Source organism: Triticum aestivum, chromosome 2B (assembly GCF_018294505.1).
Source record: "Triticum aestivum cultivar Chinese Spring chromosome 2B, IWGSC CS RefSeq v2.1, whole genome shotgun sequence".
Lineage (NCBI taxonomy): Eukaryota > Viridiplantae > Streptophyta > Magnoliopsida > Poales > Poaceae > Triticum > Triticum aestivum.
Window position 1 is genome coordinate 799721595 of NC_057798.1, and position 17847 is coordinate 799739441.

At 42.4% G+C, this 17847-nt stretch overlaps 3 protein-coding genes across 3 annotated transcripts; all 3 read right to left on the reverse strand.

The window, feature by feature from the left end:
• Window positions 1-3141: 3141 nt before the first annotated feature.
• Window positions 3142-4102, reverse strand: LOC123042868 (glutathione S-transferase 3). Its single transcript, XM_044465240.1, has 2 exons — window positions 3743-4102; window positions 3142-3643 (listed from the first exon to the last, which is right to left on the reverse strand). Exons 1-2 carry the CDS (start codon window positions 4085-4087, stop codon window positions 3308-3310), a joined length of 681 nt encoding a protein of 226 aa, XP_044321175.1. The 5' UTR covers window positions 4088-4102; the 3' UTR covers window positions 3142-3307.
• Window positions 4103-7366: 3264 nt separating this feature from the next.
• LOC123042869 (glutathione S-transferase 3) lies at window positions 7367-8455 on the reverse strand. The gene is made up of 2 exons (XM_044465241.1): window positions 8101-8455; window positions 7367-7843 (listed from the first exon to the last, which is right to left on the reverse strand). Exons 1-2 carry the CDS (start codon window positions 8410-8412, stop codon window positions 7508-7510), a joined length of 648 nt encoding a protein of 215 aa, XP_044321176.1. The 5' UTR covers window positions 8413-8455; the 3' UTR covers window positions 7367-7507.
• Window positions 8456-10546: 2091 nt separating this feature from the next.
• LOC123042870 (glutathione S-transferase 3) lies at window positions 10547-13259 on the reverse strand. The gene is made up of 3 exons (XM_044465242.1): window positions 12803-13259; window positions 11316-11692; window positions 10547-11091 (listed from the first exon to the last, which is right to left on the reverse strand). Exons 1-3 carry the CDS (start codon window positions 13227-13229, stop codon window positions 10753-10755), a joined length of 1143 nt encoding a protein of 380 aa, XP_044321177.1. The 5' UTR covers window positions 13230-13259; the 3' UTR covers window positions 10547-10752.
• Between the last annotated feature and the right edge of the window lie 4588 nt (window positions 13260-17847).

A 17847-nucleotide genomic window follows, 5' to 3' on the forward strand; every position in this document is an offset into this window, starting at 1 on the left:
TGAAAACTGTGTGTGCCATCAAAAATTAAAATACACATATGGAGAACTTTGCTTGGAGCTATCCCCTGCTATGGAGTTCTTGCCAATAGGCATATGATTACAAGTGCGCAATGTCCTATTTGCAGTTCAGATTGTGAGAGTATTAGGCGTGCCATATTCTTATGTCCTAGAGTACAGGAAATATGGAGAATCTTGGGGCTGCATGATTTAGTACAGGAGGGTTGTACGCTTGAGAGAGAGGGTGGATCGGTTCTTGCTGACTTGCTCCAATCAAAGAATTCTACCAACGCACTTGTGGCCGATGTGCACCGCAATGATCTCGTGGCCACTGTAGTTTCGTATGTTTGGTGGGAATGGCGTCAGTACACCCATGGCGAACGTATCTTCGAACCGAGCAGGTCAGCACAAGCAATTATAACTCTTGCTAAGAATTTTTCTAAGGCCAAGTCGAAGAAGGTAAAACTTAAAAGGCACGGCTGGTGTTGTTCGCCAGAGGGAATTCTTAAACTCAATGTCGATGCCACTTTTAATCATGACAGTGGAACAGGAGGAACGGGTGCCATTTTACGAGATAATTTTGGCGTCTTTGTGGCAGCGTCATGCATGGATATTTCATTTGTAGAAGATGCGACAACGGCAGAAGCTAGAGGTTTACGAGACGGGCTCCTACTCGCAAATGAAGTTGGGTGTAACAGAATTTGCGTCGAGGCTGACTGCTTGCAGGTCGTCGAAATCATGCAAGGTGGTGGAAATTCACTTGGACCGGCTGCAACAATTTATGAGGAGTGATCTTTTCCGGCTCGCAATTTTATTTCGATAGTTTTTGCTCACTGTCCTAGGGAAGCTAATGAGGTGGCTGATTTGTTGGCTAGGAACTCGGAGGTTTCTCGAACCATTGTTTGGAAATCGGAGCCCCCGGGTTTTCTACTGGATGTATTAACAAACGATGTATCGCTGTTTTCTCATGAAATATAAACTTCCATGATGGCTTTCCCTCAGAAAAAAAGGTTAACGATAGAAATATGTGAGATATATCGAAATAGTTTGAAAACCATATGAAAATCCTATACTATATACTAAAAGAGGCAAAATATCGAGTCATTGCATGGTGGAGACGAAGAAGAACATCAAGCTAGAAGAGAAGAGGGTTGATCTCACGTCCAACTCGGACGATGCCAAGATGCTGACGTTGAAGGCGGAAGACTTGGGTCCCGATTGTGCAAGCCTACCGTTCAAGGATGTTCAGGCGCTTGGCGGCCAAGTTGGAGGAGCCGGCCGTTGAGGAGTAGCCAATTGTACAGTGAAGAATTTGCCACAGATACCGGTTTCCTTGCAAAAATTGACGGTTTTTGCACGGACAACCGGACTGATAACTTTTGGGATTGGTTGGATGTGAAAACTTGTTGAAGATCGGAGTTGTGATGCATATGCTTGCAACACTTATTATATATAAAAATGCTATTGATTCAACATATATATGTCAAATAGAGGAGGCTGGACATGAGGCAAACATTTGGTGCACATGGTTCGATGTCTGATTCTTGTATCCGTGTCCGTAAACGTGTCCGGGCATGTCCATGAACGTGTAGTATATCTGATTTAGAATACGCCCTCCGAGATGCCCTCCCAAATTACAACACGAGCACGTGCACATGACCTAGCAGAGCACTGACCCACACGTTGATGGAGCTCAACTCCAAGATAAGGGTGTGGCCAATCCTGGAATAGCCACGCCTATTCATTCAAACCTTGATCTAGGTCGATAGATCTAGATCGGAGGTCGATGATATTTTTGACAATGGGTGGATGTTATTGACTTAAAATGAAGCATCAAGAGGATACAAACATGGTGTGCATACATTCGCTCTCTGTACAGATAGGATACACACAGTCAACACCAACACAATCATACAAGAAATATGTCGACAAATAGCAAGTCATATAAGACCAAAGCTATGTGTAGGCAAGGAAAACAAAACTTGACGATTAAGTCTACGATCAGCAAATTATAACAATGACCATATCCGCACCAACCATCTCATGACACCATATGGATGAGAATGTCTTCAACAACAATGCCTTCAGAAAGGGAGCGGCGATCAAGTGCCGCAGTCACCGGATCCAACCATCCAAGACCAGAATTTAGGTTTTCACCCAGAAAAATCAGTCCAAGCATATCCGTGAAATGCCTTCAATAAGGTAACAACATAAAAATATCGCATTGCTAGGTATAACCAACCCAGCTCAGACCTAGGCTTTCACATCAGAGCTGGAGACTAGGCGAACGAATTCGGTAACTACGATTTGTACACCTTAGGTTACATAATACAAAGAGTTAAACGGGAAAAAGAACAACAAAACCAAATATAGAGAGCACACTACTCACTCCGTCTGAAAATAATTGAAGTTCTAGGATTCTCCCAAGTCATTCTTCATCAAGTTTGATCAAATATATCTGAAAATACATAAACACTGTAAAATAAATTTTATTCCAGTAGTTTAATTATGAAATGTATTTTCATATTATAAACATATTTCATACCGTTGATCTTTTCAATATGTCTATTCACTTGGTCAAACTTTATTATGTTTTTTTCACGAATACGCATAGCTTGCGTATTTTTCATTGATAAAAGAAAAGTTACAACATGAGATTGCAAGCGCTCACGAAGCCATGTACGCAAAGAGGCATAGAAGCAAGCGTTTGAAGCATGAAGCTAGGGGTTGCTCATCTCCAAATGAAATTAAGCTAACTCTCTGGGGTGATGTTTTGGATCCCGGTGGTGCCGGACTTGGCCCAAAGGCGCCTCGTCCTTTATGATGATGGAGAGACGAAAAATCGAAGGTCGATCGCCATCGAAGATACAGCCGTTTCGATGCTTCAAGAGCCACCAAGCGGTGAGAATGATTAGGGAAGCCAGGCCCTTGCGAGTAGGGGCGGGTGCCTAGGCGCAGGCGGTTGCCCACCACATCTGGAAGGGCGTGTCACTATGTGGTAGGTCGACTGCTGATCTAGCCCATCCGAGGATGTCATGCAGACCTGCTAGGAGAAAGACCAGCCTGCCGTAAGATGCTACATAGTTTCCTCTTCTTGGTCGCAGAAGGCACATCGGGACTGGTAGGGAAGACCGTGACGGGCAAGACAATTGGCTGCCCAATAGCGGTCCTGCATCGTAAGCCAAATGAAGAACTCGATGCGGAACGGTGTCCATGGTTTCCAAACTTTATTATGTTTGACTAAGGAAAATCCTACAACTTCAATTATTTCGGAACAAGGGGAGTACATTCGATTCGGCCGAAATCCGGTTCACTCAATGCCGTAAAACTTCTTGTGTAATTCGTACTGGACCTTCCCATCGGGAAGAACCTCGCTTACACTCTCCCTTTCCCTGCACCTCTTCTCCCATCGCTTGAGCTTTGGGCATTCCACCTCGAGGTTAATCCCTCCATGTTGCTCGTACCCGTAAAACATGCTTGAGAATGGGATGAAGACCACGTCCAAGAATCCGAAATTGTCGCCAGAAAAGAAGCACTTGTCCCCGAGCACCTCCTCTAGACGTTTAAGATGCTCGGCCAACTCTTCCTTGGCCGCCTCTTTCTCCTCGCCCTTGCTCGTGAAAAACCTCGTCTGGCTGCTGAACACCTAATTTCATCCAGACCATCACAAATAAATGAACACGTCGGCAACGAAATGGAATTTACTCCAGCTGAAAATTGAAGTGACAGCAGTTTGCATACATACCTTGTGGTCAATGAAATCAGCCCAGAACCTGGCGTCGGCCCTGTCGGCCGGGTCGCCGGTGAGCAAACGGGCTTCCTGGCCCCATACCTCGTCGATGTACTCGACGATGTTGACGGAGCCGCAGACCGGACGGCCATGGTGGATGAGGATGGGGATTGAGCGGTGCACGGGGTTCATGCGCCGCACCAGTTCGCTCCTCTCGCGGACGCGGAGGTCCTCCTCGATGTACTCGAACGGCACGCCTAGCTCGCGCAGCGCGATCCGCACACGCATGCCGAACTCGTTGCACCAGAAGTCGACGCAGGTCACCTCGCTCTGCCGCCCGGCATCCATGGCTTTCTCCATGCCTTTGATTGGGCCGAACTCTGGTCAAGGCAGCATGCAGACAACTGGGATTTATAGGCGAACCAGCTCCACTCGATCGATGGCATCATGGCTGACGCCTATGTCAATGGACCCAGTATAGTTTAAACAATTAGAGAAAAGTAAATCATCGCCCAGCGAAGGGTACCCAGTCTAAAGGTTAATATTCTTTGGCACGCATCGGTCAGAGCTGTGCCGTGCAACCGTTCAGTGTTTGTTCACTTGGAAGCTGTTTATGCAAGAAGGCAGCACATCTGAGATTTACAGGAGATCCTGCCCCCTTCCGTTGCATGCATCATGGCTGACACCCACACTAATAAGTAAACACTTGATTAGATCGGTGTTGTTGTATATGCCCGACAGTGGAAAGTCGGTCCCTGTAAGGTGATAGATATCTGTTTTAACTTAACCTGTGAAAGAGACGAGGGAACCTTCCAAGTTCCAAGTAGCAAACGCCTGCGTAGTTGAATATGTCCGATATGCGGCTGGAAAACCCGTAATTAAAGATAGATGTTAGGCGGTCCCAACAGCCCACTCCCTGGATTTTTTAACTGTTGCAATTCGATTGGAACGATTAGTTAATTAGCTGGTTTGGACAATGACAACTTGTTTAAAGTTCTCATTTCTATCTTGTATTCCTTCGTTTAAAAATATTGCGTGTATAATTTTATGGATTTCATTACAGCGTGACATAGTAACGCGCAACCTGACATCTTTATATCAACCGATGTGCTGGTGATATCATTGTAGTGTGATAGTCACGGATGTGTGTCCGCTCGGCAAATAGAAGGATACACATGGTGTCGTGCTGAAAGAATACATGGGGAAATGTTCGTGCCATACAATGTCGGTAATTTTATTATAGTCGAACTTTGCAAAGTTCAACCAAGCAAGTTTGTAGCTATAACATCAAAATTAAATGTACTGAATAAATACAATATAAAATGATTCACCATGTATGTAATGATGATATTATTTGGTACTACTAATGTAGATCTTTGTCTCTACAAATTTGCTCAAATTTATGAAGCTTCATTTCTTTTGTAAATAAATCTATAAGCACTATATTTTGGAATGCACAGAGTATAGGTTAGGGACCTCATGAAAACAATTTCAATAAATCTGGACTTTACATTGCTTTTATAATTTTTCCTCTCTCATTTCTTATTTGTGTGTGAACATACACAATATTGAAAATAAGTAGTTAAAATTTTGAGTTTCATATTCAAACGCATTAACATATGGATAAAGCAGAATTTAAAGGAAAATTGTCGATATGCAATATTTAGACAGTTAAACTAATAGACATATACATGGCATTTAGATAGTAAAACTAAACTACACACAAAACGTCTTCGGCTTTGACAGAGGCGACATGGCGTATCCTGTGATGCTGCTTTTGCTTTTACATGAGCACCAGCCTTGATGCGAGCAACGTACCGGTGGGTCATGGTGACGTGGGCCAACCCCATGGCAATATATGCTTTGTGTCTGTTGGCGTACGAGCGGGCACCATTTGTGTGGCATATGCCATGGTGCAAGCCTCCTCCTTGTCGGGCAGCTTAGCTCCTCATCATGGTGTAACATGGAGCTTGGCCTCTAGGGTCTTGAGCACCCCCATCAAGTCTTTCTTGGCCTGGATTGATTTAGTTTACTCCTAATTAACAGCGGTCAGCAATGACAAGCGATGGGTTGAGTTGACTTGATGGGGTTTTGACACCCTTTTTTGCAAGAGGGTTTTAGTATTACAGTATATGAACTTGGAAGTCAATAACATTTCATCGAGATGTGTATTTTTTTGGTTCAACTACACTAACTCTACAAGCAAAAGAAATTAAACCTTGCAAGTATAATTTACAGTATTCTTGTATGTAAATAACTCAGCCATGGCAGTACCCTTCTGTGCTTGTTCCCTAGCTTTGGGAGTTGCTCATGCAAGAAGGCAGCACATATGAGATTTACAGGAGATCCAGTGCCTATCCATTGCATCATCGCTGACACTAATTAGACCGGCATTGTTGTGTATGTATATATGTGTATGCTCGACAGGTGGAATGTTGGCCTTTCCTAAAAGATATACATTTAGTTAGTCTAAACTAAACAAAAGGTTACATAGTTAGAGAGATGAGGGGAACCATCCAAGTAGCAAAGGCATGTGACGTTAAATAAACTAGATGATGATCCGCAAGTTGTTGCGGAATGTTTTGCAATATTTCAGTGATGTTTTGGTTATATGGAACATTAATATTTGAAATAATAGGTTTTGAACAAGTATAAGAATTAAATGTATGTAGCATGATATAATGGAATTTCGATGCATGATGCTTGCATGTGGAGGTGGCTTTTATTATACAGCTTTGCATCTTGAGGTTGGCCTTTTCCCATGCATGCTAGTGAGGTGACATCATTGCATGTTAGGAGACATGTTAGTGGGGGCTAGCTATTTAGATATAGAAGATACATCCAATATGTTGGGGTCGAAGAACCGTAAAGGTACGGGAGGTCCCAACAGCCCACCCCCTGGCTTTTTTAGTGTTGTAATCCAATTGGACTGATTAACTAATAATTTATTAGTTGATTTTGACAATGACAACTTTCTTAAAAGTTCTCATTTCTACATCATACTTCCCTTCGTCATAAATATAGCACATTTGTTTTTCAAAATTCATGTTTCATAAAGTTTGACACGGTTTATACAGAAAATATCAATGACAATAATATAAATAAATATAATTTAAATTAAGATATGTTTCACAATGTATCTATTGGTTATGTTTATTTGGTATTGTAGATGTAATTTTTTTCTCTATAAACTTGTCAAACTTCACAAAGCTTGAATTTTGATGAAAAATCTATATAGCTTGAGAACTTCTGGACTGCCCGGTATATGAATCTCACTTTTGTTATTTGTCAGGCACTCATTCTCTGATTTAATTTTCTTTTGCCATGTCTTTGTTTCACTTAGAAGTTTAATTGTTTGTATGAGAGATATCAATTTATTTGTCTAAATGAACAAAAAGTTAACTTAACATATAAGAGAGACGATGGGAACCTTCCAAATGGATATCACATGTGTCGTTAAATATGTCCAATATATCGGGGTCGAAGAACCGTAAAGATACGGGAAGTCCCAACTTACGGGTTGTCCCCTCATTGGCATGTCTGAGTGTTGTAATCCAAAGGGATTGACTAATTAAAAATTAATAAGCTGATCTTGACAATGACAATTTGCTTATAATTTTAATTTCTACCTCATACCCCTTTCGTTCAATATAGTGTGTATATTTTCATAAAGTTTGGCCAAGTTGAGTGACAAAGGGAACACATACGTGGGAGATAAATGCCACAGCCGGCATATAACCAGATTACATGCATGCCTACATAGATAACCTATTACTTTGTTCAGTTGGCACCATACTCCTCCTGGACGATCTCATACACCTTCTCAGGATCAGTAAGTGCCTTGGCCACACTCTCGCGCCCCCTGCAGCGTGCGGCCCAGGCCACGATCTTAGGGCAGTGTTCCTCGACGCTGAAGTCACCGTACTTCTCGTAGGTGTAAAACCAGGGGGTCAAAGTCACGAACGTGATGTCCACAAAACCGAACGTCTCATCGCCGAAGTAGTCCTTATCACCGAGCTCGGACTCCAGGGTCTTGAGCGCCCCAATCATGTCTTTCTTGGCCTGCTCCTGGGCCTCCCCCTTCATCGTCAACAGGCGGGTCTGACAGTCAACGATCTACAATTTCACATTTGGAATGTTAGTCCTGCATCCTTTCATCGAAAAAATAGGTCCTGCACCCTTGTGTTAAGCTAAGTTTATGTGCTGGATTCATGGCAAGCTACATATGGTTCATAAATCAAATGAATAGTACTAGAAAGCTTGTTACTAGGTGTATAGAGAAATTTAACCCAACTTTGAGGTAGATAAATGAAGCGGCATGGCTTTGTTCCATTCTCTGCTGTCTTAATAAAGCGAAGTTCCATTGTCTATACCTTGTTGTCGATGTAGTCAGCCCAGAACCGCGCCTGCGAGCGGGCATAGGGGTCCCGGGGGAGGAGGGGCGCCACCTCCGGCCACACCTCGTCGATGTAGCTGAGGATGATGAGTGACTCGCAGACAGGTCTGCCGCCATGGAGCAGGACGGGGATCTTCTTGTGGACGGGGTTGGATCTCAGCAGCAGCTCACTCTTCTGTTCAAGGTTCTGCTCACTGTACTCGTAGGCGACGCCCTTCTCTGCTAGCGCGATCCGGCAGCGCTGCCCGAATGGGCTCGCCCAGAAGTCCAGCAGCACCACATCGGCCATTGTTGGTAGGAGGAAAGTGTGTGGGTGGCAGCTTGGTTGGTTGGTGATGCTGATTTTGCTGTGTGTGGTTCGAGGTTTCAGAGGGTTCTTATAGGCGATGGTGGCAAAAGGAGTTTTAGTTTACTCCGAATTAACTACGGTCAGCAATCAAATGATTGGTTAAGCTGAATCTAAGGCTGGTCATGCATATACTAGTGTCATGCATATGACACTAGTCTAAGTTACTACCTTCATAGTGCAAAGTAACATAGTAGTAGTGTCATAGATTGCTTCATTTATTAGCTCATAGACTCATTTTGCCTCGGGAAGCGCTATGTTACAGTAACATATTATGTTACCACAAGCGCCTCTTTCCTTATTAAATACTTGCCACATAAACAAAATTGTCTTGGGATGTGTTAAGTTACTACCTAAATTACCCCCACTATGACTAGCCTTTAGTACTACATAGTGTATGAACTTGGAAGTATATGGCACTTCATGGAGCTGTGTATTTTCTTGGTTCAAGTACACTTCATGGAGCTGTGTATTTTCTTGGTTCAAGACTTCAAGTACACTATCTCTACTCGTAGAAGAAAGTATTTTAATAGTGAATATCTCAGCCATGGCTGGACCGTTGTGTGCTTGTTCCCTAGCTTGCGAGTTGTTCATGCAAGAAAGCAGCACATATTAGATTTACAGGAGATCCAGCTCCTTTCCATTGCATCATGGCTGACACTAATTAGACACTTAATTAGACCGGCAGTGTTGTGTCTGTATGTGTATGCCCGACAGGTGGAAGGTTCGCCTCTATAACGTGACCTAAAAGACAACCATTCAGTTAGTCTAAACGAACAAAAAGTTAACATATGCGAGAGATGAGGGGAACCTTCCAAGTAGCAAACGCAGAAATACGTCCAATATGTCGGGGTCGAAAAACCATAAAGGTACAGGAGGTCCCAACAGCCCACTCCCTGGCTACTTTGAGTGTTGCAATCCAACTAGATTTCTTAATTAAGAACTAATTAGCTGATTTCAACAATGACAACTTGCATAAAATTCTCATTCCTACCTGGTACTCCCTTCGAAGCAAATATTGCGTGTATATTTCTATTCAATAGTCACATTTCATAAAGTTTAACCACGTTTTGATACTTCTCTGTTAACTTGGCTAAACTTTACAAATTCTTTAAATATTATAATTTAAAACAAAGAGAGTATAGCCCAAGAACTTCAGGACTACCTATGTATGGATGTGTATGAACTTACAAGTACGTGACACCTCACCGAGGTGTGTATTTTATTGGTTCAAGTATGCTAATGAAGTATAACATCTTGCCAACTATTACATGGTTGCACCTACAATAGTAATTTCTCGGCTGGGATGGCCTGACTTAGCGTCAGATGACGTGGGGCCAGTAGCATGTCAGACCGAAAGTCAGGTGACCTAGGGCCACTGGTATATCAGGCCAAAAGCTCGCCCGACATATCAGTGGCCCTAACTCACCTGACATGAAGTCAGCGTATATGTGCCGGTAATTCTTGTGTTTATTATTCCTGGCAGAGTAGTAGTTGGTTAGTTGCTATAGCATCCAAAGGTATGTGTTATCAGACATGGAAATAATACATAGTGTGTCCTCGGAAGTTGTTCAAGAAGACAGTAAATATGAGATTAACAGTAGATCCAGCTCCCTTTCAATTGCATCATAGCTGACGGGCACACGAGTGAGACACATAGATCGACACTAATTATTTGGTATATATGTATGTGTATGCGCAACACATAGAAAGAATTTTTTTTTTTGAAATAAAAGGTTAACTTCATGCTTGAGAGAGATCAGGGAGCCTTCCAAGTACCAAACGCATATGACGAACCGTAAATAAGCAGAAGGTCTCAACTACCCAGTCCCTGGCTTGTTTGAGTATTTCAATTGGACTGAGATTAGTTAATTACTGACTCCAATTCAAATTAAGGATGCAACTTTAGCACATAGTTAGAAGTTGAACATGACTACCATTGAAGCAACTTATTCGGAAATGGTCCGACTTCGACTCACAGATGTAATTAATCGGGAGCTTTCCAATGCCCCGTGAACAAGAACACACATTTGCCCAAGTCATATCGGTCGCCCCAGCAGAGCAGATAGCACATATGTAAAAGGATAATCTAACTTTGTTGTTCGATGAGAGACTGATAAAAAAAGAGTACAAGTTTCCCTATATTTTGTTGGTTTACCTGTACTTAGGTACACTGACACGTCCCATAGTGTACTAGTTTTTTTTGTGTGTCAAACAATAATAGATGGAGTATTATGCAAGTTTACAAGCACGATAAGTTTTGAGCACAATCTATCGCTCACTTCACTCTATGCCGTACCACTTCTTGTGCATCCTGTACACCTCCTCCTCATCTGGAAGAGTACTCTTGACGCTCTCCCTCTCCTTGCACCGCTTCTCCCACCTCATCAGCTTGGGACACTCCACCTCAAGATCAAACTTTCCCTGTTGTTCGTACGCTCGAAACATGCTCGATAACGGGATGACGACGATGTCTAGAAATCCGAACTCATCGTCAGAGAAGAAGTTCTTGTCGCCAAGCGCCCCCTCGAGTTGCCTGAGTTGGCAGATTAGCTCCCCCTTTGCGGCTTCTTTCTCATCATCACCTTTGCTCTTGAACAGCCTCATCTCCGTGTTGAACACCTAGGTAAAATAATTCATCAGGGAAAAGGATGAGTAAGCTTGTTCATTTCAGCATAGATATTTTGTGTGTGTGTAAAAGTTCAAGAAATTGCATTAATAAAACGAATTTGGCTGGGAAAAAGAAGTGGTGTATATGATCAAGTAAATATTTGTGGCCAATGCAGCGAGCATTAAAGAAACAAGATAAAATTATTGTTAGGCAGGACGTGCGTTTAGTCGCAGACCTTGTGGTCAACGAAATCGGCCCAGAACCGGGCGGAAGCCCTCTCCAGCGGGTCGGTAGGAAGCAACTGTGTTCCACCTGCTTCGGCATGACGGTGACCCCAGACCTCGTCTATGTACTCGAGGATGTTGACGGAGTTGCAGATGGGACGGCCACGGTGGATGAGGATGGGCACCATCCGGTGCACCGGGTTCGTGCGCAGAACCAGGTCGCTCCTCTCGCGGACGCGGAGGTCCTCCTCGATGTACTCGAACGACACGCCTAGCTCGCGCAGCGCGATCAGAACCCGCATGCCGAACAGGTTGGCCCAGAAGTCGACGCACACCACCTCGCTCTCTCCAGGGACCATGTTGTTGTCCATGGAGGTACGTGTTCTATCTGCAACACAAGGCAGCACATATGAGATTTATAGGAGATCCGGCCAGCTCCCTTCCATGGATGGCATCATGGCTGACGGCCACACTAGTTAGACACTTAGACCGGCGTTGTAGTGCATGTGTATGCCTGCCTGACAGATGGAAAGTTGATGATTTTGACAATGACAGCTTGCTTAACATTCTCATTTCTACCTTCTATAGCCTAGGGACTTCTAGACTCGGGGCGATAAATGAACATCACTTTGTTATTTAGCAAGTGCTCGTTTCTATTGATTTGGATTTTCTTTTGTCATGTTTTTTTTGTTAGATCATGACTTCTTGAGAGTTACTTTCCTTGCTTTTAAAATAATATTTTATTCCTCTAAGAGTCTTTAACTCCAATACAATGAATCAATATTGTTGTTCTGCTAGAAGGTTCAAAAGGCCTGATATTACGTGCATAGAGATGAAATATTTGGTGGAATTGGAAATTATGGTCAAGCTTCTAGACGCTAGTCGAAGCAAGCAAGTATGCCACTAGCATACGGAGGTTTGTATTAAAGCAAGTAATAGGTGACTAAAATAAAAGTGCAAGATTAAAGTAAAAAGGAGCAAGAGAATAATACAGGTTTTGAAATTAATAAGGCTAAGGCGTCCTCAGGGAATAGTATGCATCTATGGTGACATATGCTAATGCATAGTTCTAGGTCCAGATCTCTAAGCCACTTTATATGTTTTTGACAAGTGGGTGAAACCAAGTATAGATACGTGGATACATGCAGCAGCTACATATCACATAAGTCATCACAGTTGCTGAATGTTGTATTGGTGGATTGGGGCTCCCCACCCGCTCTTCTTCTTTAATAAATGATACGAACACTCGTGCGTATTTGAGAAAAAAAGGTTTCGGCAACGATAATTAAGGGTCTCCCCATGAACGTAGGTAAAGATGGTCTCTGGTAATCCCCTATCAAGATGTCAGAGAAGGCGGAAGATAGCTTCTGTCACCCCAATACCTCCTCAAACCCACCATGGCCCCGATAGCAATAACCTTTTGTCCATACAGGAAAATGTTGAGTCCAGTACTATTGTTACTGAATCAGTAAGCGGACAGAGAGGAACGTGCCTTTACCTGCTGCTGATGGACTGGGAGTTGGAACCGGCTGAGACGACATCGTGGTGCAGAGGCCCCTTGTTGTGGGTCGCAGCTTGCTGCCTGGGGCCCTGGTCGCCACCTTGCCGCTTCGCCAGTCACTGCATTCAGCTTGCAGCGAAGCAGCCGCCGGCCCGCCAAGCCGAGCACAGCTGTGGCTGTGCCGAGCCACGGCAAGCTTTTCGGATGGGAGGGAGACAAGGGAATGCGGATAGAACGAAGCAAGGTTTTCTTCACGAGTTGATCTATCGAAGCAAATTTGGGTTGACATTTGCCTGGGCCACTGTTTCAGCCTGCTGAAATGAGCCGTTCCCATGAAATTGCAGCGACCCCGGACGCTAAGCCATTTAACGCCATTTCGCGCTACCATCGTGGTCATAGCCGCAGATCGTGGAAAATTAGACATAGGGTCTGGGGAGGCTCTCCAGCCGCAATAGCGCCTGTTTTGCCCGCGATTTTAATTCTTTTGCAGATGAGAGGCAGCAGGCACCAAGGATTTATAGGTGATCCAGCTCCGCTCGATCGATGGCATCATGGCTGACACCAACATCAAGGACCCAGTATAGTTTCAACAAGGAGAGAAAAGTTAACATCAGGGAAGGGTGGCCAGTCTAACGCTTAATATTCTTTGACACGCACCGGTCAGAGCTGCGCGGGCAGTCATGGAAATACTTGTGCCGTGCAGCACCTTTCTGTTTTTGTTCCCTTTGAAGCTATTCATGCAAGAAGGCAGCAAATGTTAAATTATTTACAGGAGATCCAGCTCCTTGCCGTAGCAACATGGCTGACAGCCATACTAATTGCACACTTAATTAGACAGGTGGAATTAAAGTAGGTCCCTATCAGGTAACTTACTTAAAGATATCCATTGTATAACTTGGCCTATGAAAGAGATGAGGGAACCTTCCAAGTAGCAACTAGCAAACGCATGCATCGTTGAATATGTCCAATATGCGGGTGGAAGAACCATAAAGATGTCGGGAGGTCCCAACAGCCCACTCAGTGATACATTGGGGGTGTTGCAATTCGATTTGATCGATTACGCATTTCGACAATGACAACTTGTTTAAAGTTGTGACCACTGCCGAATCAAATTAGAGCACAATGCCTACGAGCTACTCACTCCGTTCCTAAATATAAGCTTTTTAGAGATTTTAATATGGACTACATACAGAGTAAAATGAGTGAATCTACACTCTAAAATCCCTAAAAGACTTATACTCCCTCCGTCCGAAAATACTTGTCGGAGGAATGGATGTATCTAGACGTAATTTAGTTTTAGATACACCCATTTTCATCCATTTCTCCGACAAGTATTTTCGGACGGAGGGAGTATTTAGGAATGGAGGGAGTATTAAGCAACTAGACTGTGCTTTCAAGTTAGTGGGAGAGAAGAGGTTGCTTGAAATTTGTGCTTTAGCTTGATGGAGAAATGAATCTGATGAAAATGCTAAACTGTCTATCTTTTATCTATCTACTTTTCTTACTAAAGCCAAAATATAGGTTTTTTTAAGCCATTAGGTTGGGCCAGATAGGCTAAAATACGCCATTAATCTTTGATTTTAGTTGTAAGATTAGAAACAGAAATTATTATATACTACTTGGTCGGACACTTAAAAACATCAACCATCCGACATTTGATGAAGTTTTAAAAAAATATCACCAGGTACATACATGTACACATCCATGAGTCCAATACTAGAGCGTTGCATGTTCCGGACAAAAAGATAACAGAAGGAAATACCATGTACATGGTTGTAACGCCCAGACACACCCGCCGGTTACTGCCGTTACTCATGGCTGGATCTAGACTGACCCCACAGATCAACACTAGTCTTTTCTTCGCACTTTGTCCCCACTCATGCGCACTTGAGACCAATTTCTCATTCGGTCGTCCATCCTGAAGTTACTCCAAGCTGAGCACACACTTTAATTTGGAGTTTTTTCCGAATGGGCTTCCAAAAAAGAAGGAATACCTTCCCTTACTGATAGTCTATCATCCCTACTAAGTCAGGCTCTCACAATCATACGAAAAATTATCTACATCCAAGGTAAAGAACCCCAATATACATCAGACGTCAGCTCAAGGGTGTAACTCGAGAGAACGATCATTCCCTAGGGCAGGTAAGCACGAATGAATGTTTTCGTTCGCTCAAAATATCCACTCCCAGCGAACGTTTTAGAATTGCCATGTCAAAATAGGAAAAAACATTGTGCTGTTGTAAAGGATTTGCCATGTTATAAAGTAAAAATTGTCATGTTGTATAAAAATGACAAAAAAATGTCATGTTCTAGCAGTGTACTTGCCATTTTGTTTTCGGTGATTTTTATGATTGTAGCATGGAAAATTGGCGGTCTAAAATAGGAAAATGGCAAGAATTGCCATGCTCGGGATTTGACATGTTGTCTGAATGGAACTGAAATGCTACATCAACGTAAAAATTGTGAGAATTGCCATGCTCTACAAACATAAATTGTCGTCCTGCATGTGTACGCTCAGATTGTCATCCTCAAACCATTTAATGTTGTTAGCTCCTACATTGTTATAGAGGGGTGCGTGGGTGCAAAAGGTCTAAATTTTGTACATGGGATCCGACGTATGAAAGGGAACTTAGGTGGAAAACGTAAAAAGATTATGACAGTTCTTCACCATTCCCGAAGATAAATTTTATTTGAAAAGGGTCCGGTCTTCACGGAAATCCGTTGGTGGGTCTTCAACACAACATACACCAAGCCCCAAAATATTAACTACTATCCGAAAGTTACTAGAGAACACCTAGACATATCAAAATTTAATTGGAATACTAAATAATATTAATACTTTAGATATGCTCTAGAAAAAATAAACAAAATTAAGCCAGCAACTACTTCCGTGTGGTCTTTATTATTGCTATTCTTATATATACATCAAACCTTTATCTATCAAAGCCAGAATCAATTTGTTTACTCATGTGAGCTTGGATGTATCGTTACTATTAGCGCCACATGTCAGAACCAAATTCTCTTTAAAATATATAAATTTGTGGATTGTTGTTTCTTTTTTTTGAAAACCCCACCAATATATTAATTAAATTAGTATGTTCGTACAATCATTCATTACATCATCTGCCACACAGGCCGGAACAATATTCATAAGAACAACGTCAGACCTATTATTAAAACTAAATTTAGCTATCTCGTGCGCCACCATATTAGCTTCCCTGCTAATCTTGGAAATCTTTACATTCGCCAGCATCTTTGAAATAGTCAATGCTTCCTTCTTAAGGTCAACAAGGGGAGATCTGTCAAACCTGTCTTTTCTTAGAACACCAACCACAAAAGAACATTAGTTTCTAAGATAATGGGTTTGTGAAGGTAATACCGATATATAATCTGGAGATTGCGGCTCTAAGTTCCGCTTCTTCAATGCTATGGTAGGCTGCAATATAATCCCAAGAGGAAATTACTACTTCTCCAACATGGTTTCTGACAACCACCCCCACAGTCGCAGCCTTGCTTGCCTCCACAAAGCTTGCATCAACGTTAATCTTGAAAAATTCCGCGTTGGGAGGTTGCCAACTAGCCGGCTTCCTCTCCACATTATTCGTAACCCGAATGCCCTCCTCCAATTCCTAGCCTTTTTTACTTATCCCTCCCTGCGCTTTTCTGTGGCAAGACAAAAAGGAAGCCCAGTAATTTTGTACAAAAATCATAGAGGCTGAGATGGATTCTTTACCTTTAGCAAAAATCAAATCATTCCTCAAATGCCAAGCCCTCCACAACATGAATATAGTTTGCTCACGCATTGCCGGACTTAATTGATCCAGTAAAATAAGAAACCAATATGGCACTGTATTTTTAAAAAGCACTTCGGCCGGCAAATTCCACACCATTCTCAAAGCCAAATGAAGAGCAATCGCCTTTGGGCAACTCACCAATGCATGAAAAGTGGATTCATCTTCAGCACCAAAAATTGTACATGTGTCTTGGGATAGCTAGATGATGTTTAATCCTATTAACTTGAACCGCCAAACTATTAGAAGCCACCCGCCAGGGAAATATTCTGATCTTCTGACGGACATTGGCTTTCCAAATAATATTCCAGATCCTCCTTTCCCCATTAACTGCTACACTAGAATTCCCCAGATTAACCTTTGACTCCATGAGATTCTGTGCAGGCCCGTATGCACTTTTGACTGAGAACATGCCACTTTTCTCATGATGCCATGCAATAAGATCTCCCTCACCCAAGTTCAGAGTTCGCAATTTCAAAATTTCCTCTGCATCATGAGGGTAAAAATCATCCACGAGGTTTCATCACCATTGGTAACGTATATCTGTGACAATTTTGTTGGGAAACGTTGCATGGAAAACAAAAAAAAATCATATACAAAAATAGTAAGGGTCAAAGTTGCGTATTTTGAGACTTTGTATGTTGCATGTCTAAAACAATAGGTATTATAATGGGGGAAATAAATGGGAGGAAGTTGTTTTTTGCTTACATCTCAACAAAGGTAAATTTTCTTTTATTAACTTAATAAGCAATCGAAGATCTTCATAGACAAATTAAGCACTGGATATATATTCATATGAGGTCTCATGTTTTTAGGCATGATTATTATATACGAGCACATATGAAATACATGGGAAAATGAGAATCCTTCTTTGCAAAAAGGAAAAACGAGAATTGATTTGGACATCACAAGATAAACATGATGCCCTCGCATTTGCGAGGGCCGTCGAGCTAGTTTAAAGAAAAAGTTAAAAGTTGAACATGACTACCATTGAAGCAACTTATTCGGAAATGGTCCGCGACTTTGACTCGCATACGTAATTAATTGGGAGCTTTCCAATGCCCCGTGAACAAGAACACACATTCGCCGCCCAAGTCATATCGGTCGCCCCAGCAGAGCACATAGCATATATGTAAAAGGATCACCTAATTTTGTTGTTTGATGAGAGATTAATAAAAAAGGGTACAAGTTTCCCTATATTTTGTTGGTTTACCTGTACTTGTACACTGACACGTCCGTAGTATATATTTT

What these genes read in the sequence shown, in the direction of transcription:
- LOC123042868 (XM_044465240.1), bottom strand. Translation starts at nt 4,087, where the DNA reads ATGGAGAAAGCCATGGATGCCGGGCGGCAGAGCGAGGTGACCTGCGTC. An exon ending in CTGATTTCATTGACCACAAG is followed by an intron (nt 3,644 to 3,742) that starts GTATGTATGCAA and finishes GGATGAAATTAG; the next exon opens with GTGTTCAGCAGCCAGACGAG.
- LOC123042869 (XM_044465241.1), bottom strand. Translation starts at nt 8,412, where the DNA reads ATGGCCGATGTGGTGCTGCTGGACTTCTGGGCGAGCCCATTCGGGCAG. An exon ending in CTGACTACATCGACAACAAG is followed by an intron (nt 7,844 to 8,100) that starts GTATAGACAATG and finishes GTGAAATTGTAG; the next exon opens with ATCGTTGACTGTCAGACCCG.
- LOC123042870 (XM_044465242.1), bottom strand. Translation starts at nt 13,229, where the DNA reads ATGTCTAATTTTCCACGATCTGCGGCTATGACCACGATGGTAGCGCGA. An exon ending in TCCCAGTCCATCAGCAGCAG is followed by an intron (nt 11,693 to 12,802) that starts GTAAAGGCACGT and finishes CTTGTGTTGCAG; the next exon opens with ATAGAACACGTACCTCCATG. An exon ending in CCGATTTCGTTGACCACAAG is followed by an intron (nt 11,092 to 11,315) that starts GTCTGCGACTAA and finishes TATTTTACCTAG; the next exon opens with GTGTTCAACACGGAGATGAG.